This window comes from Chlorocebus sabaeus, chromosome 6 (genome assembly GCF_047675955.1).
Source record: "Chlorocebus sabaeus isolate Y175 chromosome 6, mChlSab1.0.hap1, whole genome shotgun sequence".
Classification (NCBI taxonomy): domain Eukaryota; kingdom Metazoa; phylum Chordata; class Mammalia; order Primates; family Cercopithecidae; genus Chlorocebus; species Chlorocebus sabaeus.
This window is the reverse complement of record NC_132909.1, coordinates 11,015,566-11,038,880: the sequence shown is the minus strand read 5'-3', so window position 1 is coordinate 11,038,880 and position 23,315 is coordinate 11,015,566. Positions and strand designations below refer to the sequence as shown.

The following is a 23,315-nucleotide window of genomic DNA, read 5'->3' as shown; positions in this document are numbered from 1 at the left end:
GGCACTGCTTCTCTCTATTTCTTCTATCTTGCTGTGCAGCCAGGATTAGAGTCACCTGTTTGACATGACCCCAGGCAGGGGCCTAGTGTAGAAGTGGGAGAGTGTACAGAAAAGTGTATAAAGTAGGTACAGTGTGAACAACTATAAAGTGAATACCAATATAACCACTACCCAAGTCCAGAAATAGAACAGAAGCTCCACTTTGTAGTTAGTATTTTCCTTGGTTCCATTCATTCTGTTTCTTAGCTTCTTAGCCTTAGCTTCAGTACAGATGCATTAGATAAAATAAAAGCCAATGGTCCTTTTTCTGTCCTGTCTCCTTAGTCTCAAAGCAGGAATCCAAAATGCTGCTTTCAAATACAGATGATAAATATTTGAATAAGAGATAATATTTTGGCTGGGTGCAGTGGGTCACACCTGCAATCCCAGCACTTTGGGAGGCTGAGGTGGGTGGATTACATGAGCCCAGGAGTTCAAGACCAGCCTGGGCACCATGGTAACACCCCATCTCTACAAAAAATACAGAAGTTAGCCAGGCATGATGGCACACACCTGTAGTCCCAGCTACTCTGGAGGCTGAGGTGAGAGGATCACCTGATCCTAGGGAGATTGAGGCTGCAGTGAGCTGTGATTACACCACACTGTGCTCCAGCCTGGGTGACAGAGTGAGACTCTGTCTAAAAAGAAGAATTATTTCTTAATAAAAAATATTAAGAATAAGAAATATTTTATAATAATTTTTTTTTTGAGACAGAGTCTCGCTCTGTTGCCCAGGCTGGAGTGCAGTGGCACGATCTCGGCTCACTGCAAGCTCCGCCTCCCGGGTTCATGCCATTTTTCTGCCTCAGCCATTTTTCTGCCTCAGTCCTCAGTAGCTGGGACTACAGGCGCCCGCCACCATGCCCAGCTAATTTTTTGTATGTTTAGTAGAGACAGGGTTTCACCGTGTTAGCCAGGATGGTCTCGATCTCCTGACCTCATGATCCGCCCACCTCGGCCTCCCAAAGTGCTGGGATTACAGGTGTGAGCCATCGCACGTGGCCCAAATATTTGTTTTTGTTTTTTTTTTTGAGACAGAGTCTCGCTCTGTCACCTGGGCTGGAGTGCAGTGGCCGGATCTCAGCTCACTGCAAGCTCTGCCTTCCGGGTTTATGCCATTCTCCTGCCTCAGCCTCCCGAGTAGCTGGGAATACAGGTGCCCACCACCTCGCCCGGCTAGTTTTTTTTGTATTTTTTAGTAGAGACGGGGTTTCACCGTGTTAGCCAGGATGGTCTCCATCTCCTGACCTCGTGATCCGCCCGTCTCGGCCTCCCAAAGTGCTGGGATTACAGGCTTGAGCCACCGCGCCCGGCCTCCAAATTTTTGTTAATAGTGCCCACATGTAACGTTTTCATTCAAAAAAATCCATTTAATTTTAAACCTATTAACTCATATTCATCTCTAGAAGATAGGAACAAACAGCCTCAATTTAGCGGATTTTCAAATATGATGAGTATGTTTAATTGACCCTAGGGCACAAGTATGTGCTGATTCCAGGACCCTCTTCATGTTCTGCCTTGTAACTGTTCATTTTTTCATTTCTCTCATACCTCTGTTTTTAACTTCATTTGAAATAAGGCGAGCATGTAAGTAAATTTTAAGTAAATTTGGAGGCCAGAAAATGGAAAGATGGTATTTATTTTGCTAATGTGAATCTGTAGTTTTTTAATCTCTAAATCCAAATTGTTCCCTACTAGAATTTACTGGATTTAGATGTTGGTTCCATTCATTCTGTTCCTTTCTTTTTTATTTTATTTTATTTTTTTGAGACGGAGTCTCCCTCTGTTGCCCAGGCTGGAGTGCAGTGGGGCGATCTCAGCTCACTGCAAGCTCCGCCTCCCAGGTTCACACCATTCTCCTGGCTCAGCCTCCCGAGTAGCTGGGACTACAGGCCCCCGCCGCCTTGCCGGGCTAATATTTGTATTTTTAGTAGAGATGGGGTTTCACCATGTTAGCCAGGATGATCCTGATCTCCTGACCTCGTGACCCACTCGCCTCGGCCTCCCAAAGTGCTGGGATTACAGGCGTGAGCCACCGCGCCCAGCCCTTTTTTCTTAGCTTCTTAGCTTGGTCTTTGCTTCACTACAGGTGCATTAGGTAAAATAAAAGCCAACCGTCCTTTTTAAAAGAAGGGTATACATGTGGTATAACTTTTATTACTTGCGATAACCTGTTTTAGGACTGGCAGTTTACAGAATAATGCAAGTGAATAGTGAAGAATAATTAGAAATAATGGGCTGAAATCCTCATGTCATCCTAACATGCCATCAGGGAATAGCAAGGCTTACTGTTGGACTTGAAAATAAGCTGACCCATTTTTCCCAATGGACAGAAATGCCTGTTTCTTCAGCACTGTCCTTTGTTGGCGAGGCACATTTGGCTGGACGCAGCCTCCACTCTTCTTGCATCAAGGACATTTATATAGAGAATGTTCTTTCAAAAAGAACTTTTTTCCTAGTGAGTTTAAAAAAATTAATAGATTATAACTGCTTAGAAGCAACTGCTGGAATAATTTTATAGGTTTTACTTACCATTTCAAAAATCAGTGTAAAATTGGTCTTAATGCCAGGAAATTTCAAAGGTAAGACTCGGCTGTGTTTTTGTATTTTGACTTGGTAAGAATCTCGGCTCACTGTGGTAATAGTAATTATGCTGTGATACCTAGGCTTATTGGAGGGCCTCCAATTTCGAATTTGCCTTGGTTTTGTATTCGCTTTGACGTAGAATATTTTTACAGCTTATCAGAATCCTGGTTTTTGTTGTTGTTTTTCTTAATATAGGTAACTCAGAAATTATGCTAAATCAGTGAGAAAGACTTCTTAGCTTTGATTTTGTCTTTGTTTATATTTGCTTTATACTTTGATCAGATAGCTTAATTAGAATTCCATAGTTACCTGGTAGAAAGCTGCTGAGGATAAAGCTTAAGGAAGTACTTTGGCTAAAAGCGGCTCCCTTTATTCATCAGGGGTATTTGATTTCATCCTGTGGATAACATAGCTTAGAAATTCTGTTTCTTTGGGACCAGCCTGTAGAGTTCTGCAAGCCTGGAAGGGTGAGAACTGTGGCGGGGGAAAAATGGGCTACTTGCTGTATTTAGTATGGACTGGCTAGGACGGTAAGGTAGCAACATAGTTCTGTTTTCTACCCTGGAATCCGAAGAACCTTTAAGCAGGGATTGCATGAAGGTGGGGAGGACAAATCAAGAGGGGCGGGGGAGACATTTGCAAAAAGTATAAATGGAATGTCAGAAAATCTTTCATAGCTACTCTTTAAAAATTAACTTTAGGGCCAAGAGTGGTGTGGCTGACACCTGTAATCCCAACACTTTGGGAGGCTGAGGTGGGAGGATCGCTTGATCTAAGAAGTTCAAGACCAGCCTGGGTAACATAGTGAGATCCCGTCTCTACAAAAAAATTTTAAAAATTAGCCGGCCGTGGTGGCATGCACTTGTAGTCCCAGCTACTCGGGAGGTTGAGGTGGCAGAATCTCCTGAGCCCTGGAGGTTGAGACTTCAGTGAGCTGTGATTGCACCATCACACTCCAGCCTAGGGAACAGAGTGAGACCATATTTAAAAAACAAAAACAAAAAAACTTTAGGCCAGATTATTTTCAAAACAGGCATGTGAGTTACTAGCCCTTGAAAGTCTACTGATCCCTTTGTGGTTTCCTTCGGTCTTCTGGAGTGTGCTGCACACTGAATTTATAGAGGGTATAGTGAGAGCTGAATGCACGTAATCAATATCCAAGAATTTGTTGCATGAGACCACGTGTTTCAAGCCCAGATAGGCAAACACTTAAATCAGTCTTTCTAAAGATCCAGATGACCCATTTTAGAGATTGCCTGTATCCAGAGCCCTAGGGATATAGTGAGATTCCATGGCTAAGAGGAAATATTCCTCTCACATTGGGTAGGGGTAAGTGTAAGTGTATGCAGCCTATGCTAGTGGGAACAACCACCCCACCAACACTGTTCTGGGCAAATGTCACTTTCTTTTTTCCCTTTACAAATCCTGGTTTTGCATACCATCCCCACAATGTTATTATTTTACTTTTATGTGTTTTAGAAGTAGGTCCTGTGTTGCCCAGGCTAGAGTGAAGTGGCTTTTCATAGATGTGATAATGGTGCACTGCAGCCTTGAACTCCTGGGCTCAGGTGATCTTCCCACCTGAACCCCCTAAGTAGCTGGGACTACAGGTATGAGCCACCACCCAGCTCAATGTTGTTATTTTAATTTGCATTGGACTTAAAGGTAGACATATAATTGCTATATTCAAATGGAGTTTTCGTTTATGTAAGATGATTAACTCCTTAGACTGTGTTAATTTGTTGGGTGAGTAGTTGAGGTAGCAGTGTACCAACAATAAATAACTCAATGGGGTAAAAGATTATTATTACTATTTTGAGATGGTATCTAACTCTGTCACCCAGGCTACAGTGCAGTGATGTGATTATAGATCACTGTAACCTCAACCTTCTGGGCTCAAGCGAGCCTCCTGCCTCACCCTTCCAAGTAACTGGGATCACAGGCACATGCCACCATGCCTGGTTAATTTATTTTATTTTTTTCTTTTTCTTTTTTTTTTTTTTTTTGAGACAGAGTCTCACTCTGCTGTGCAGGCTGAAGTGCAGTAGTGCTATCTTGGCTCACTGCAACCTCTACCTCCCAGGTTCAAGCCATCCTCCCACCTCAGCCTTCTGAGTAGCTAGGATTACATGCATGCACCACCTCACCCAGCTAATTTTTTTTGTTTGTTTGTTTTTTTAGTAGAAATGGGGTTTCACCATATTGGCCAGGCTGGTCTCAGACTCCTGACCTCAAGTGATCCACCCACTTTGGCCTCCCAAAGTGCTGGGATTACAGGCGTGAGCCACTGCACCTGGCCAATTTTTAAAGTTTTTGAGACAGGGTTGTACTCTGTTGCCCAGGCTGGAGTGCAGTGGTGCAGTCTCAGCTCACTGCAACCTCTGCCTGCTGGGCTCAAGTGATCCTCCCACTTCAACCTCCCCAGTAGCTGGGACCACAGGTGTGCATCACCACACCCAGCTAATTTTTTGTATTTTTTTGTAGAGAAAGGGCTTTGCCATGTTGCCCAGGCTGGTCTTGAACTCCTGAGCTCATGTGATCCACCCACCTCAGCCTCCCAAAGTGTAGGGATTACAGGTAGGAGCCACTGTGCCCTGCCTACATTTTTTGTAGAGAAGGGTTCTCACTGGTCTTGAACTCCTGGGCTCAAGGAGTCCTCCCACTTTGGCCTTCCAAAGTGCTGGGATTACAGGTGCGAGCCACTGCACCCTGCTCTATTATTTTCATATTTGATTCTCAGAGTAAACATACAGCTTGTTGGTAATCTGAGCCCCGACTGCCCATCTCATCTTCTGTCTCCCATTCTTGGAAACTCTTTTTCAGTCAATCTGTCCAAAAACCCGTTTAGTGCTTTCCCATTTTAGTCACTATTATTCATGCCTTTTATATCACCTCTCCAAACTCTGCCAGTCTTTTAAGGACCAATTCAAATTTTACTTCTGCCTGATGCCTTTCTCACTTACTCCAGATTGAATGATTTTTCTTTCTCTGGATCCCGGGAAATGGTCTGTATCATTTGTTGTCTTATGGTTTGGCTATTTTTAAAAGTGTAAATATTGTGTCTCAAGTAAATTATAAGATCCTTATCAGCAAAGACAGTACCTGTTCCTTTTGTTTCATCACATTGTCTTTGCTATGTGAGTATGCATTTGATTTGGGTGATGGACAGTTCAGTCCTTAATTTCAAAGATTAGGGTAATACAAAAATGATTAACATTCTGAAATATGCAGGAAGGAGGGAATTTAGCTGCTTTATAACTAGATCTATCAAATGGGGATATTTCTCTTTTACTCAGCTTTAGAGATTCTGTTGTCCTTGTTGAGTTTGATGGAATCCTTCTGTAAGATACTCTTCATGTGGTAAACAGATGAGTAGAATAAGGGTATTGCTTCAGATTCTGACAAATCATACATAGAAAATGAAAATGCCCTCTATATCTCACTCAGATTCAAAAAGATTATAATTCCCTTTTACACCTAAATGCCCTAACACATCATTTTTGCATATTACTAATTAAGGTTCTCTCTAAATTCAGCTGGATTTTACAGATGAATGAATTGGATGAATAAGGACCTTGGACTCCACTTCCAACTTTTCTTCTCTAATTTATCTTTATTCAAAAGGAAAAACAAGCAAAAACCCTAAAGAAGTTTACTTTAACATTTATTAATATGAAAATGGAAGCATTGGGTTTTAAGAAAATGTTTCGCTTAAATTCAGTGGTTTAATAAGCCAGAGAATAGTATTCCCTTCTCTTTTTTTTTTTTGAGATGGAATTTCACTCGTGTTGCCCAGGCTGGAGCTCAGTGGCACGATCTCGGCTCACTGCAACCTCCGCTTCTAGGGTTCAAGCAATTCTCCTGTCTCAGCCTCCCGAGTAGCTAGGATTACTGGCGCCCACAACCATACCTGGCTAATTTTTGTATTTGCAGTAGAGACGGAGTTTTACCAAGTTGACCAGGCTGGTCTCGAACTCCTGACCTCAGGTGATCCACCTGCCTCGGCCTCCCAAAGTGCTGGGATTACAGGCATAAGCCACCACACCCAGCCAGTGTTGTCTTCTTTTATTTATTTATTTATTTATTTATTTATTTTTCGAGACAGAGTCTCGCTCTGTTGCCCAGGCTGGAGTGCAGTGGCACAATCTCGGCTCACTGCAAGCTCCGCCTCCCGGGTTCACGCCATTCTCCTGCCTCAGCCTCCCGAGTAGCTGGGACTACAGGCTCCCGCCACCACGCCCGGCTAATATTTTTGTATTTTTTTAAGTAGAGACGGGGTTTCACCGTGTTGGCCAGGATGGTCTTAATCTCCTGACCTCATGATCTGCCCGCCTTGAACTCCTCAAGTGCTGGGATTACAGGTGTGAGCCACTGCGCCCGGCCGTGTTCTCTTCTTGTTGAAACTTTTATATCCCATCCTTCCTGGCCTATTTGGTAAGTATTAATACATTCCTCTGGAAAACTTCCATGTCTCCCTGACATGGAAAGTGCTTCCTACATAGGTATAGTTCTTGTTCCACCTCTCCCAACCCACAACTGAGTCTTTTCAAGTATCTACCAAATGCAAACATTTCAACCAGCTGCTAATGGGAATTCATAGCTTTGAAGACGTAGAAATGTAAGATGTTGAGAAATACGAGGTTTTTGGAGATTTAGAGAATGCTTTTTTGCTTTCCATTACGATGTATATTTCCGTTTCTTTCCGCTATTGAGATTAAGGAAAATTGTGATAACAAGTATTTTACTTCCTTTGCTTGTAGTTCTGTATGAAATTATTTCCTTATAGTGTTATTAGTTGGTGGTGTTCTGTATGTGATTATTTTAAACTCAATGTGTTTCAAAAGTTGTTGAACATTCTCAGGTGGAGGTGGTAATTTTGATTATGGATAATGGTGGAAGATTTGTGTCTTAGGGAGCATTCTAGATTACAGAGCACACAAACATCTCCTACTTCAGGGAGAGAGGGATGAGGTTCCTGGGTTGGAAGGGTGATACACACACTTCCAGGCATATGCCGATAGAGCTGTTGACAGTATGAACTTTCCCAGTCATAGTAAATCTGGGATCACGATGGCATTTCTAGGTCCTACAAAAATGTGTGCTATCTTGGGAATGTTACCACTTCTTGCCCTGGGTGTTTCATAGAGGTGTTAAAAAAGAAAACACCCTCCCTCTACCTTCCAGTTGAGGCACTCTGGTGGGGAGCTTGTGTCTTGATTAAACAAATCACAAACAACTCTAGATGTTTGGTGACAGTTTGAAGAAGGCACATAGATATTTGCATTATGTTTTATTACAGCATATATTTGTGACTGAGAAACCAAAATACTTCTGAAGTATTTTCCTCTCTGAAGTAGTTGACTCATGGCATAAAATGGGAAACTATGAAGTCCTGTGTTTCTATTTTTCTAATGTAAATCTCTCTATAAAGCTCAAAGATAAAAGTAGTTACCATTTTTAATGGATCCTTTTTTTCCCCTCTGTTTTAACTCTTCCATTTAAAAAGGATTAGCATTGGAAAATTATTAGAATGGACATTCAGATTCTGTTGTGTATCTTAGTTGCCCGCTGAGAACACTGGCTCCCATCAGATTTAAACTCTAAATTAGACATTGTGAAGTCTTGGATATGCCCTGTCTCCTACTTTCTCTTTCTTTGTGGCCTTCAGATCATTAAATTTAGTGACTCAGCTAATTTTTTTTTTACCCACCTCTTAGAAAAGTTGAATGTATTTGTGACCAAGCACTTAAAGTTATTTCCTTTAAATCGAGTGTTTGAGACGTTTTTAGATTTATAAGTCTTTGTTTACCGTGTAATTCAGTCCAATTGAGGAACTAGTAAAACTGCATTATCCAGACATCAAAGCTAAGAAGAGTATACCTACACCAAGAAACTTATTAGGTTTCTAACAAGTGGAAAGTTACCAGGTGTCCCAAAATTAACCACTTCCATGCCAGCTGATTTTCATTTTTTGTAGCTATTTTAATGATCAGCAGCATTCTGGGTTTAAAAATATCAGTTGTGGCTGGGCACAGTGGCTCACGCCTATGATCCCAGCACTTTGGGAGGCTGAGGTGAGAGGGTTGCTTGAGGCCAGGAGTTTGAGACCAGCCTGGGCAACATAGCAAGACCCCATTTCTAAATAATAACAATAATACTAATAATAAATTAGCCAGGCATGATGACTTGCACCTGTAGTCCTAGCTACTTGAGATGCTGAAGTGGGAGGATCACTTGAGCCCAGGAGGTGGAGGCTGTAGTGAGCTATGATTACACCACTGCACTCCAGCATGGGTGACAGAGCAAGAATCCATCTCATAAAATAAAATAATCAGTTCTACATTATTCAGAGTTGAGTGTTGCTTTCTTTAGCAGCCTTCAAATAACTGAAAATATGCCATTAAAAAGTATAACCAAGGTGTTGAATGGATAATACATTTTAGTTCATTTCAAAATAGAGCCAGTATCTTTATTTCTTGAGGTTTGAGAGCAAGCTGGTGTTTTGTTTTGTTTTGTTTTTCTTTCAGATTTCTGTGAAGGGATAGACGTCAGACCGACTTTACAGAGAACAATTGAGTCACAGACAAGGGATGACTTGCCAGTTGCGTGCAGCAGTCACTTTAAGTAGGACAGATGCTACCAAGTTGCATTTCAAGATTGGTGACCTTAAGACCTGACAGACCCTGGGGTCAGGAATTGATAGAGAAGGACTCTGTTAGATGAGGACCCATGACTTCCTTAACCCTTCATCAGCACTCCTGTCTGAGGCTCTGTTAAACCTAAGTGTCTTCATGGATTGAAACAGAATTATATGTGCATATTACAGAGTAATTGATTTTTGTACAGATATTTCCTGTTAGGTATTTCAGAGGATGTGTGTAAACATGCTTTAGATATGCATAAGCATCTTGTAATTTTGTTTATGTAAGCAATTGCCTAGAAAAGTAGAGGATGGGGAAGATTTGTTTTTCTTTCCCATGGATACCCTGCTTGTTCCTGCTGAATTCTAGAACATGGCATCTTTAGGAACATGCCATTATCTGGAGACAATTGCCTACAGTCATTGAGATTTTTCTTTTTAAAATGGTCAGTTTTTGCATACTACATCTAGTCACATTGCATAGAGGGTTTGGCTTTCTGGGATATCAGAAGGAAACTATGGATATTTGGAAAAGGGCTGTGACCTTTTGAGGTTATCATAACAGGGGACAATTGCACTCTCCCATTCATTGCTCCCTGGTATCGGTCAGAATAATGCGTGGTGGTCTGACTTCCAGTGGCATTTCTTATGCGATAGGCGCACAAAAACATATTGAAGTCATGGCAAGGCTAGGTTTCTACAGACATAAATGAGATTCAGAAGAAAATTGCTCTGTTCATTTCAGATTCTCCTCTTTGTGATTGTCTTGGGAGACTGTTCATTTGGCTGCAGGTTCAGTGCTTGCACAGTCATATTGGAGTGTCTAAGTAAACTGCAATACAGCATCAACTGTCATAGCTGGAAAGTTGGTAAAGACTGTAAGCCATAACAGTTTGTTACTTAAGCTGTTAAAACTTTAGGTCCTTTAAGGTGCAATGTTTTTGGCCACATTCTGTGGTCCCCCATAGCCTTCAGGAATGAATCCAAACTCTTAAAGTGGTTTGTTCCAGTCCCTGATTCCTTGCTAATGCATCTTACCCATTCTTTCCCCCGACACACTTTGTTCCAGCTGGTTCTCCCAACTGGCTGTGCTTTTTTTCAGGGAGGGAAGGGTCTGTGCACACTGTCCTTCTGTCTTAAATGCACTTCATACTTCAGGTCTCACCTGAGATGGAACTTCCTACAGAAAGGTTTTCCCGAATCTAAAAGGCGGGCTTGGGGACCGTTTAATATGCTGAATCGTCATTCAGTTATTGATTCTTTCAGTAAATATTTGTGTCAAGCACTGTATAGGCTGATGATGCAGAATAGAACTAGACAGGGGACAGGCCTCACAGAGCTTGCGTTCTTGTCAGGGAAACCATCTCGTATTTACATACTTAATTTTATTTGGAACTGATTGAAAACTTATAAAAATAGCACAAAGGAATATCCTATATGTTTTACCCAGATTCTCTTTTTTTTTTCCGAGATTCATGTGTTGTTAACAATTTACCACCCCATTTGTGTTCTTACTCTCTCTGTATACATAATTTTTGGAGTGGGATCAGTTACATGCATTATGGTGCTTCCCCCCAAAATACTAAGGTGTAAATTTCCTAAAAGTGGAGGTATTTTCACATGATAGATTTTATAGATTTACATTGATAAAATATTTCATTTGGGAGGGTTTTTATCCTTCCTGCATTTCTTTTTTTTTTTTCCCAGTCTTTTTTTGTACTGTGTTAAAATACATAAAACATAAAGCTTGCCGTTTTAATCATTTTTAACTATACAGTTCAGCGGTATTAAATACTTTAATGTTATGCAACTATTTCTGTAACTCTTTCCATCTCATAAAGCTGAAACTCTGTACCCATTAAGCAGTAACTTTTCATTCCGACTTTCCCTAGCCCCTGACAACCACTGTTCTACTTTCTGTCTCTATGAGTTTGACTACTCTTAAGTACTGCATATAAGTGGAATCATATAGTATTTGTCTTTTCGTGACTGGCTTATTTCACTTAGCACAGTGTCCTCAAGATTCAGCCATGTTGTCAGAATTTCCTTCCCTTTAAAGACTGAATAGACCAGGCGTGAAGGCTCACACCTGTAATCCCAGAACTTTAGGAGGCCAAGGCAGGCAGATCACCTGAGTTTAGGAGTTTGAGACCAGCCCAGGCAACATGGTGAAACCTCATCTCTACTAAAAATACAAAAGTTAGCTGGGCATGGTGGCGCATGCCTGTAATGCCAGCTACTCAGGAGGCTGAGGAAGAAGAATTGCTTGAACCCGGGAGGCGGAGGTTGCAGTGTGCCAAGATCACACCACTGCACTCCAGCCTGGGCTACAGAGCAGGACTCTGTCTCAAAAAATAAAATAAAAATAAAGGTTGAATAATATTATATTGTATGTATATATCACATTTTCTTATCCATTCATGAGTAGGTGGATACTTTGGGTTGCTTCTGTGTTTTGTTGTTGTTGTTGTTGTTGTTGTTGTTGTTGTTTTGAGACAGAGTCTCATTCTGTTGCCCAGACTAGAGTGCGGTAATGCCATCTCAGCTCACCGCAACCACCGCCTCCCAGGTTCAAGCAATTCTCCTGCCTCAGCCTCCCAAGTAACTGGGATTACCATTACATGTCACCACACCCGGCTAATTTTTGTATTTTTTGTACAGATGGCATTTCACCATGTTGGCCAGGCTGGTCTCAAACTCCTGACCTCAGGTGATCTGCCCACCTCGGCCTCCCAAAGTTCTGGGATTACAGGTGTGAGCTACCATGCCCGGCGGAGGTTCCTGTTTTTTGCAATGGGTTTATAATTCATTACCATACTTAATATTTTGGTGCTCAAATTGTCCCAGACTTGGCCAGTGGGAACCCCTTCAGGCTGGCTTCTGTGTCCTTGTGAGATGCTCCATCGTTTTTTTTCTTGCATAAAAAGATGTTCCAGGCTCATCTTGTCCCTATCCTGCCCTAACCCTGGAATCAGCCCTTTTTCCAGGGAGCCCTCACACCCTTGTTTTAGCACTTAGCACACTGCTTACTTATGTTTTCCTCCATTGGACTAGATTGTACCTCTCTGAGGACACACAGATGTGAGTCTTATTTGCTCTTGTATCTTCACCCAGCACAAGGCCTGACACATGAGATGTTTACTAAATATTTGTTGAATAAAAAATGTTTACTGTAGTTAATTGATTAAAATTTGGTTCTAAAATTATGATGCTAATGGGTTTTCTCTTTTTTTCCCCAACTAGGAAGAAATGTTGGCTATTTGGCGATGAGAGGTGGTGAACAGTGACCATACTGGTATACAACACTATGGGACCTGGCATTTTTGCTGCATGTCCAGCCCACCCCCACTAATAATGTAGGAAGCCATCTGATCCATTGGAAACACTAATCTGATCTTGGAAGTGGCTGATCGTGGCAGGATGTGTCGACGATGATGATGGCAAGAAAGCAAGATGTCCGAATTCCCACCTACAACATCAGTGTGGTGGGATTATCTGGGACCGAGAAGGAAAAGGGCCAGTGTGGGATTGGAAAGTCTTGTTTGTGCAACCGCTTTGTGCGCCCGAGTGCTGACGAGTTTCACTTGGACCATACCTCCGTCCTCAGCACCAGTGACTTTGGAGGGCGAGTGGTCAATAATGACCACTTTCTCTACTGGGGAGAAGTTAGCCGCTCCCTGGAGGATTGTGTGGAATGTAAAATGCACATTGTGGAGCAGACTGAATTTATTGATGATCAGACTTTTCAACCTCATCGAAGCACGGCCCTGCAGCCCTATATCAAGAGAGCTGCTGCAACCAAGCTTGCATCAGCTGAAAAACTCATGTACTTTTGCACTGACCAGCTGGGGCTGGAGCAGGACTTTGAGCAGAAACAAATGCCAGACGGAAAGCTGCTGGTTGATGGTTTTCTTCTTGGTATCGATGTTAGCAGGGGCATGAACAGGAACTTTGATGACCAGCTCAAGTTTGTCTCTAATCTCTACAATCAGCTTGCAAAAACAAAAAAGCCCATAGTGGTGGTCCTGACTAAGTGTGACGAAGGTGTTGAGCGGTACATTAGAGATGCACATACTTTTGCCTTAAGCAAAAAGAACCTCCAGGTTGTGGAGACCTCAGCGAGATCCAATGTAAACGTGGACTTGGCTTTCAGCACCTTAGTGCAACTCATTGATAAAAGTCGGGGAAAGACAAAAATCATTCCTTATTTTGAAGCTCTCAAGCAGCAGAGTCAGCAGATAGCTACAGCGAAAGACAAGTATGAGTGGCTGGTGAGTCGCATTGTGAAAAACCACAATGAGAACTGGCTGAGTGTCAGCCGAAAGATGCAGGCCTCTCCAGAATACCAGGACTATGTCTACCTGGAAGGGACTCAGAAAGCCAAGAAGCTGTTTCTACAGCACATCCACCGCCTCAAGCATGAGCATATCGAGCGTAGGAGAAAGCTGTACCTGGCAGCCCTGCCATTAGCTTTTGAAGCTCTTATACCTAATCTAGATGAAATAGACCACCTAAGCTGCATAAAAGCCAAAAAGCTCTTAGAAACCAAGTCAGAATTCTTAAAGTGGTTTGTTGTGCTTGAAGAGACACCATGGGATGCCACCAACCACATTGACAACATGGAAAACGAACGGATTCCCTTTGATTTAATGGATACTGTCCCTGCAGAGCAGCTGTACGAGGCCCACTTAGAGAAGCTGAGGAATGAGAGGAAAAGAGTTGAGATGCGAAGGGCGTTTAAAGAAAACCTGGAGACCTCTCCTTTCATAACCCCCGGAAAGCCTTGGGAAGAGGCCCGTAGTTTTATTATGAATGAAGATTTCTACCAGTGGCTGGAAGAATCTGTATACATGGATATTTACGGCAAACACCAAAAGCAAATTATAGATAAAGCAAAGGAAGAATTTCAGGAGTTGCTTTTGGAATATTCAGAATTGTTTTATGAACTGGAGCTGGATGCTAAGCCCAGCAAGGAGAAGATGGGTGTTATTCAGGATGTTCTGGGAGAGGAACAGCGATTTAAAGCATTACAAAAGCTCCAAGCAGAGCGTGATGCCCTTATTCTGAAACACATTCATTTTGTGTACCACCCAACAAAGGAGACATGCCCCAGCTGCCCAGCTTGTGTGGACGCTAAGATTGAGCACTTGATTAGTTCTCGGTTTATCCGGCCATCTGACCGGAATCAGAAAAATTCACTCTCTGACCCTAACATTGATAGAATCAACTTGGTTATATTGGGCAAAGACGGCCTTGCCCGAGAGTTGGCCAATGAGATTCGAGCTCTTTGTACAAATGACGACAAGTATGTGATAGATGGTAAAATGTATGAGCTTTCCCTGAGGCCAATAGAGGGGAATGTCAGGCTTCCTGTGAACTCTTTCCAGACACCAACATTTCAGCCCCACGGCTGTCTTTGCCTTTACAATTCAAAGGAATCGCTATCCTATGTAGTGGAAAGTATAGAGAAGAGTAGAGAGTCCACGCTTGGCCGGCGGGATAATCATTTAGTCCATCTCCCCCTTACATTAATTTTGGTTAACAAGAGAGGAGACACCAGTGGAGAGACTCTGCATAGCTTAATACAGCAAGGTCAGCAAATTGCTAGCAAACTTCAGTGTGTCTTTCTCGACCCTGCTTCTGCTGGCATTGGTTACGGACGCAACATTAATGAAAAGCAAATCAGTCAAGTTTTGAAGGGACTCCTGGACTCTAAGCGTAACTTAAACCTGGTCAGTTCTACTGCTAGCATCAAAGATTTGGCTGATGTTGATCTGCGAATTGTTATGTGTCTGATGTGTGGAGATCCTTTTAGTGCAGATGACATACTTTTTCCTGTCCTTCAGTCCCAAACCTGTAAATCTTCCCATTGTGGAAGCAACAACTCTGTTTTACTTGAACTACCAATCGGACTGCACAAGAAGCGGATCGAACTGTCTATTCTCTCATACCATTCCTCCTTTAGCATCAGAAAGAGCCGGTTGGTTCATGGGTACATTGTTTTTTATTCAGCCAAACGTAAGGCCTCTTTGGCTATGTTACGTGCCTTTCTTTGTGAAGTGCAGGATATTATCCCTATTCAGCTGGTAGCACTCACTGATGGCGCTGTAGATGTCCTGGACAATGACTTAAGTCGGGAACAGCTGACTGAGGGGGAGGAGATTGCTCAAGAAATTGACGGAAGGTTCACAAGCATCCCCTGTAGCCAACCCCAGCATAAACTTGAGATCTTTCACCCGTTTTTTAAAGATGTGGTGGAAAAAAAGAACATAATCGAGGCTACTCATATGTACGATAATGCTGCCGAGGCCTGTAGCACTACCGAAGAGGTGTTTAACTCCCCCCGGGCAGGGTCACCACTCTGCAACTCAAACCTGCAGGATTCAGAAGAAGATATCGAGCCATCTTACAGCCTGTTTCGAGAAGACACATCACTGCCTTCTCTGTCCAAAGACCATTCTAAACTCTCTATGGAACTGGAGGGAAATGATGGGCTGTCTTTCATTATGAGCAATTTTGAGAGTAAACTGAACAACAAAGTACCTCCACCAGTCAAACCAAAGCCTCCTGTCCATTTTGAAATTACAAAGGGGGATTTATCTTATTTAGACCAAGGCCATAGGGATGGACAGAGGAAGTCTGTGTCTTCTAGCCCCTGGCTGCCTCAGGATGGGTTTGATCCTTCTGACTATGCTGAACCCATGGATGCTGTGGTGAAGCCAAGGAATGAAGAAGAAAACATATACTCCGTGCCCCATGACAGCACCCAAGGCAAAATCATCACCATTCGGAATATCAACAAAGCCCAGTCCAATGGCAGCGGGAATGGTTCTGACAGTGAAATGGACACCAGCTCTCTAGAGCGAGGGCGCAAGGTTTCCATCGTGAGCAAGCCAGTGCTGTACAGGACGAGATGCACCCGGCTGGGGCGATTTGCTAGTTACCGAACCAGCTTCAGCGTGGGGAGTGATGATGAGCTGGGGCCCATCCGGAAGAAAGAGGAGGATCAGGCATCCCAGGGTTATAAAGGGGACAATGCCGTCATTCCATACGAAACAGACGAAGACCCACGGAGGAGGAATATTCTTCGCAGCCTAAGGAGGAACACTAAGGTAAGACACCAGTTTAGGATTAGTCATAGTGTTTTGTACAGTGTCTCGGTGAGGGTTGATAGATGATGATTTTTCAAGGACAACCTATTCTGGTAAAAAAAACTGCCCTGTGTATGTGTTTGACTTAGCATAAAAAGCAGTGCCTCAATTAACTACTACTACTATTGGCAGCTCTCAAGTAGTTAGGACTTTGGATAGATAGTCTGAGTTGTTGTTGCCTAAAACAATAGTTAATTAATTAGCAAAATGAGGAGATAATGCAGAACTTGTCAGCGCCTTGACAAATGGCCAAGCACAGTGACAATACACTTGCTCTCTGCTCTCCCTTCACTAAAACACCGGAACTCAAAACTGCTTGCCGCAATCTGTCACTGCTAAACATAACATTTCATCCGCACATCTCTTAAATGACCCTTTCCTCCCTTGCTGATCTGTAAAGGTTGCTGCATTTGAGTGAAAAATTGGATGATGATTTGCACACACACATCAGTGACGAGTCTTTGAGTACATAAATGAAAAAAGAGAATCTTGCCACTGAGAGTTATAAACCTGTCCTGTATTTGTTAATTTGGAATACCATCCGGCTCTATTATTTTATCTGCAGGGGAGTTGCTGCTGCTATCAGTTAGAAATTCAGATTTTATTTAGGGATCACAAATGGGGCAGTGAGGGAAAAGAAAAAGTTAACTGTATACGTTATAAACATTGAGCCTACTCGTCATATGTAGAGGCAGGATCAAATGAAGTCTCTCTCTCTCTTTTTTTTTTTTTTGGAGGGGGAAGGATTCTCGCTTAGTCACCCAGACTGGAGTGCAGTGGTGCGATCTCCGCTCACTGCAAGCTCCACCTCCTGGGTTCACGCCATTCTCCTGCCTCAGCCTCCTGAGTAGCTGGGATTACAGGCGCCCACCACCGTGCCCAGCTAATTTTTTTATTTTATTTTATTTTTTAGTAGAGACAGGGTTTCACCGTGTTAGCCAGGATGGTCTCCATCTCCTGACCTCATGATCCTCCTGCCTTGGCCTCCCAAAGGGCTGGTACTACAGGCATGAGCCACTGCGCCTGGCTGCAGATGAAGTCTCTTATCCTGCTAGAATTGTAGTTTGTAGTCTGCAGGGCAGAGAGCTGTAAGCAGTACTTTGTCCCCTTGGGTTTAGGCTTTGAGAAAGAAAAGGCGTTTCTCAACTTTTTTTTTTTTTTTCCATTTGGAGTAGGGAGAAATACTCTTCCTCCCCACCCCCAAATGCCAAGGCTGATTTAGAAATACTGAAATACTCTACAGGCCAGGCGCAGCACAGTGGCTCACGCCTGTAATCCCAGCACTTTTGGAGGCCGAGGCAGGTGGATCTCTTGAGGTCAGGAGTGAGACCAGCCTGGCCAACGTGGTGAAACCCTGTACTAAAAAAGTACAAAAATTAGCCGGGCGTGGTGACAGGCACTTGTAGTCCCAGCTACTCAGGAGGCTGAGGCAGGAGAATCGTGTGAACCTGGGAGGCAGAGGTTGCACTGAGCCAAGATCATGCGACTATATTCCAGCCTGGGCAACAGAGGGAGACTCTGTCTCAAAAAAAAAAGAAAGAAAGAAAAAAGAAAAAACAATATGTGTGTGTATATATATAAATACTCTTTATTTTTTCAGAAAAAGACATTTTGGTGAGATACCACAACAGAACTGTGTTATATAATAATCCTTGACCAGCAGATTATGATATATAGAAGGATTTCTTCATGTTAAAGCTTTCGCTACTCTCCTTCCCATGAAAGAACAGAGAACAGAATTACTTGTCCAAAAATATTGCAGGGACCTTTGGAAAGAAAGGTTGCCAGAAACTTTTAGTATTACAAATCCTACCAAATCAGAAGGTTCTAGAATCCAGGCTGTCTTGAAAGCTGACAATCCTGACAACTCTTTGTAAAATATAATACAGAGGCCAGTTTGGCAGCCCTCCGGGCCCCGAGAGATGGGGGAACAGGGTGCCATCACCCTCCCAAGGAAATTGCATCCCCTTTGTGCTATACATCACATAGTAGAGTGTGTTCCTGCATTACTGCTGTCCAGGAGCTTCCAGAGTTTTCTCACCTGTGCTGTGTGAGAAAGGGCAGAGTGGTTCGGTTCCTCTCCCCACCTGTGCTGACCATTAATAAATGCCATAGGCATCCTCCTGTTTGATATTCCTTTGCCTGGCTTTTCTACATGGAGTCCTTCATCTGCCTCCAGTGTTTTCTCCTCCAAAGGTTGGTAGGAGGCCAACCTGTGGAAAGCATTGCTTATTTAGGAAGCCAGAAAACAGCCTGACTTGCCTCCAGTATTTTCCCAGAGCTCACCTATTTAATGATACTGGAATCCAAACATTTTGAACATTTCTTCTCTTCCTCCTCCTCTCCCAATGAAGACTGTTGCCAGAACAGCTTAAAAATGCTGACAGTCTTCTAATTTGTGGGGGTGTTTGCACACCTGGAAATTAGGAAGGTGGCATAATAGCATACTGAATTATAACTATGTTCTGACTTCTACCTACATTTTTAATATTTACTGAAAATGATGCTTTAAAAACACATTCCCATGCAAGCCAGGCTTTAAAGAGCACACACTGTAGTGGAGGCTGAGCAGAAAACAACTGATCACAGTGCGCCTCTGAGATAGCTGTGTTCATGCTGGTAATGAGCACTTCCTAACCTGAGACTTCCTTCCCCGGGTTGTTGGGTCAGCATGCAAGAAGTGGTCAGCTTCCGGTCTATCTTTAGCTATGTGGGCCACACCTCTTCAAGTCAAATAAAAATGATACTTCTGGCCCAAGAGCAATAGCGTGCCAGAAGTCAGTTATGGAGTATCCTTTGGAAAGAGTGACTAGAAGGTGAAATTTTCTTTTCCTGCCTTGGAAAATGGTGCTTTGAAATGAGGGTAGTTGCTTTATCGTCCCAGTGCAGAGATGAGCAAATCCTTTGCCGCTAGAGCAAACCTCCTATTAAAATTGCTGCAGTTCAGAACATAGACTGGCACTTGTTTTACTGGAAAAGCAAGATACCGTCAGGGCAGAGAAGGCCAAAACAACCCCTATGTGGGGGATTTGGCCTTTGATTTTTATTGGCATGACAAAGCAAAACAATATTTATTTGAAGGGAGGGGACAGCCAGGCACTAGGATTTCAGTTGGTAATGGAAAATACACTCAGTACCTCCTGTGTGCCAGGCACCATGGGGAAATGGCACAGACCCTTCTTGCCCAGACCTTAGTACCCAGTTGAGGCAGCAAGACCTACACAGCCACTGAAAATAGGTGGCCTGCCCAGGGAAGGCTGTGTGTGGGCATGTCGGGGTAGTTATGTTAGAGTAGGGTGTAGTGATTAGGAGCTCAAGCTCTGGGAATCTGGGCTACAGTCAACTCCAGCTCCTTCACTTCCTTACTTGGACTTTGAGCACGTGAGTCACCTCTCCACATTCTTTTTGCAAAAGAGGGAGCACCTTCCTGATCAGGTTGTGAGAAATGAACACTGGGCGTAGTGCATGCTGGATAAATGTCAGCTGTCTTCATTTAACTAGACCCCAGAGAATGAGTGGAACTAAAGCAGTCATGTGAGGTAAGGAAGGACTTGAAGGTAGAAATATGCATATTGTATTCCGAGAAAGGAGAAAACTTGTCTGGTCTAGCTGAGGGCTTGAGGGACCAACATTATCCATCCCCTCTTGTGGAAGTTTTAACTCCATGAATTACTGAGCTGCTTTCTTGGTACTTACCCTAGCAACCGCCCTAACAAAAAAAAAAAAAAAAAAAAAAAAAAAAAAAGCTATGCTCTGGGTACCAATGTGATACAGAAAAAAATCACTCAGTGCCCTTGGCTGATTTGCTAGATTAGGTCTTTACTGTAAAACTGCAGTTGGAGTGAGGGAATCGCTTTCATTTCTCCTCATGAAAGTGCAGACTGTAAAGCTGACTCTCATTCTGGGTGCTTTTCCCAGCTGAACCGTTTAGCAACCCACCCTCATAGTGGGAGCCTTCCGCACTCAGCTGAATGAAATTGAAAATCTACGATTGCACTTCAGTAGGGTCCATGAATAGTGGCTTTGTCTGTAAAGAGTTGTTGTTGCACATGGTCTCTGTCTCCCAGTGCCATGCGTTTGCAAAGACGAGATCAGGATCGGCAGGGTCTTATTTTAAAGCCAAAAAACAGGCTGGGGAGCCTTGTTCCACAAAGTACGCCTTTTGGTCATGCTGAAATGGCTGCATTTGGTGTGTTTGACGGTGGATTTAAAGAGAAGACATTATTGGCTATTTACGCTTCTATCTGATGTGTTCTTATTTTGGCGCTAAAAAAAAAAAAGACAAAACAGCATGATAAAGAAAATCTTTCACTCACTGCAGCAACCACATGACAAGACAACCTATTGAAAAGCTAACCAATTCAATCATGCATTGTTTGGTCTATAAGGCACCAAGTAACCAGTTTGACAGTTTGTGTCCTCCCCTGGTGAATTGGCTTATTTCATTGGATTCAGTGAATTGGCTGGTTGTTGTGGCTTTGTGTGGACACAGCTCTCATTTTGTGAGGCCTAGAATGGAGTTAAAGTTTCTAGTGTGAATAAAAACCAGCTGGGGAATTGGACTGCTTGCTCCCCTGGGAGGGATGTTGCATTTTGACAGACAAGCTGAATGCGATGAAATATGAGCTCTTTGTAACCTACCTAGGAAAGACTCCCAGTGTGTGCTTCAGGAATGATTAGTCCTACTCAATGAGCTTTGAGACCAAATACACATCTTGGTTTTAAAAATGGGGTGGGCACACTGACTTGACCTTGGATTTTCTGTTTCCTGAAAAAATTTTGTCTTTTAAACGAGGTACTTTTTTCTCCAGAGCACAAGTTCAGTCATTCTTTTAGGAAGGAGACATGCAATTCGGTGCGTGGGCATTTAGTGAGCACTTGTTTTATGCCCAACATTGTGCTGGGTGTCCTAGGTGTGGCAGTGACGTTAATCCAGCTTACAGTCTTGGGGATGTTGGGTTTTAAACATGTACTTGCATGCGTTTTGAATATTACCAAAGGGAAGGTACGGGATACTAAGGAATTGTGTAACAAGGAAGTTTAACCTAAACTGCAGTGTCAGGAAAGCTCCCCAAGGAAATGATATTTAAGGCTGAGACTTTTGAAGCGTGAGGCAGACAAAGTCAGTGAGGATGGAAGCTTCGTGGAGCTGAAAGAACTTGATGTGTTCAAAGAGTTGAAAGAAGCTTAGCGTGGCTGTTCTGGAGAGTTGAGGGGGACCCAGGCCAAATGATAGAGGGCTGTGGCTACCACATGAAGGGTTTTGTGTTTTGTGCATTTATTGAATACCTGCTGTGTGTCAGGTACGTATCAGGCATTTTCACATGAATTTATTATTTATTCCTCCTCCCAGTCGTAATGAGGTGATGTTTTTCCTCCTTGATTTTGAGGTGAGGTAACTAAGGCTCAGAGAGATTAAACCTTGCCCAAGTAAATGTAGCCACTGAGTGGAAGAGCTGAGATTCTGAACCCTGGTGTTCTGACTTCCACTTCCTGTGATTTTCATCATCCAGTCTGCAGAAAAGTTGCTAATATTCAACAGTCAGGTGCCTATATTTAGACCACTCAATCAGTCCAGTTGATTTGTTCATTCCAACAAAAGATCTTTGATTATCTGAAAAAATCCATTTCTCCTCACTGCCCCCCAGAACAGCACGGTGCTGTTTGTTTCTAGCTTCAAAGCCTAGTTGAGTAGAGGACAAAAAAGGCATGGAGACATTGAAATAGCAACTGGAACTTTGAGAAGTTGTTTCTCACTGGTGTCACTCGATTCTCAGTTTATTTTAAGCCTGAAGAACTTCTGTAGTGTGTTTTTGGTGATAAAAATAGACTATCTTTAACTATCTGCCTTAGCTTACAGCACACCTGTTCTTAAAAAAAAAAAAAAAATGACGATAGGCAACCCAAATCTCTTTTTAAAAGAACTGGGAATTGTGTTGATGCCTCACTGAGCCAACTTGGTCTCCTCCACCACCTGGTGATACTGAAGTACCTTTGTAGGGACTCAAATTATTCCAGCTCTAGTTGGGAATCACCTTTGCTTATAAGGCAAAGGCCTTCCAAATGGATTTTTACAGCGTTTGAGGCAAGCGATAAAAACTGACTCATAGCACTGAAAAGTCCAAATTCAGTGTGTGTTGAACTTCAGGCAACTTCAGGCAAGTGTTCATGAAAATGTACCTGGAACTAGTGGGCCCTTCTCACTATTTGGCTCCCAATCACACTGGCCATGAGTTGTCTTCTCAGGGGTGGACTCACGGTTGCCAGACTTCATGCCTTTATAGAGCAAAAAGCTATGGTCTGGGCTGGGTGCAGTGGATCACACCTGTAATCCCAAAACTTTGGGAGGCTGAGGCAGGCACATCACTTGAGGTCAGGAGTTCGAGACCAACCTGGCCAACATGGCAAAACCCTGTCTCTACAAAAAATACAAAAATTAGCCAGGTGTGGTGGCGGATGCCTATGATCCCAGCTACTCAGGAGGCTGAGGCAGGAGAATCAAGTGAACCCAGGAGGCGGAGGTTGCAGTGAGCCGGGATCATGCCACTGCACTCCAGCCTGGGCAATAGAGGGAAACTGTCTCAAAAAAAAAAAAAAAAAAAAAAAAAAAAGGGCTATGGTCTGGATTTAGTTAGCTCCTGCAATAGGATGACATGCCTCCATTTCTTTTCCCATTATTTAAGAGGATTAGGGATGGCAGGAAGGCCAGGACTTTGTGGTCCTTCCTGTTCATCCCTAAATAAAGATGCTCCACGATGGTGAGTGACTGAGTCATAGTATTAACTGCCAGCTTGAAGGAGACCATATCTAAGCATTTGCGCTTTAATAATAGATTTTATCAGCAAGAATACATCTGCCTTCAGGTTTTCTTTTAAACTTGGGCGTGGAATTTTTCAGAG

The 23,315-nt window shown here is 43.0% G+C and overlaps 1 protein-coding gene across 1 annotated transcript in view; it reads left to right on the top strand.

Moving 5' to 3' along the window:
* The window catches only part of ARHGAP35 (Rho GTPase activating protein 35), a 146,825-nt gene that overhangs the window by 45,826 nt on the left and 77,684 nt on the right, over nt 1-23,315 (top strand). The window contains exon 2 of the mRNA XM_007997319.3: nt 12,509-16,377. Within this exon, the coding sequence (XP_007995510.1) occupies nt 12,697-16,377 (3,681 nt within the window). The 5' untranslated portion in view covers nt 12,509-12,696. The remainder of the gene's footprint in view (nt 1-12,508; nt 16,378-23,315) is intronic.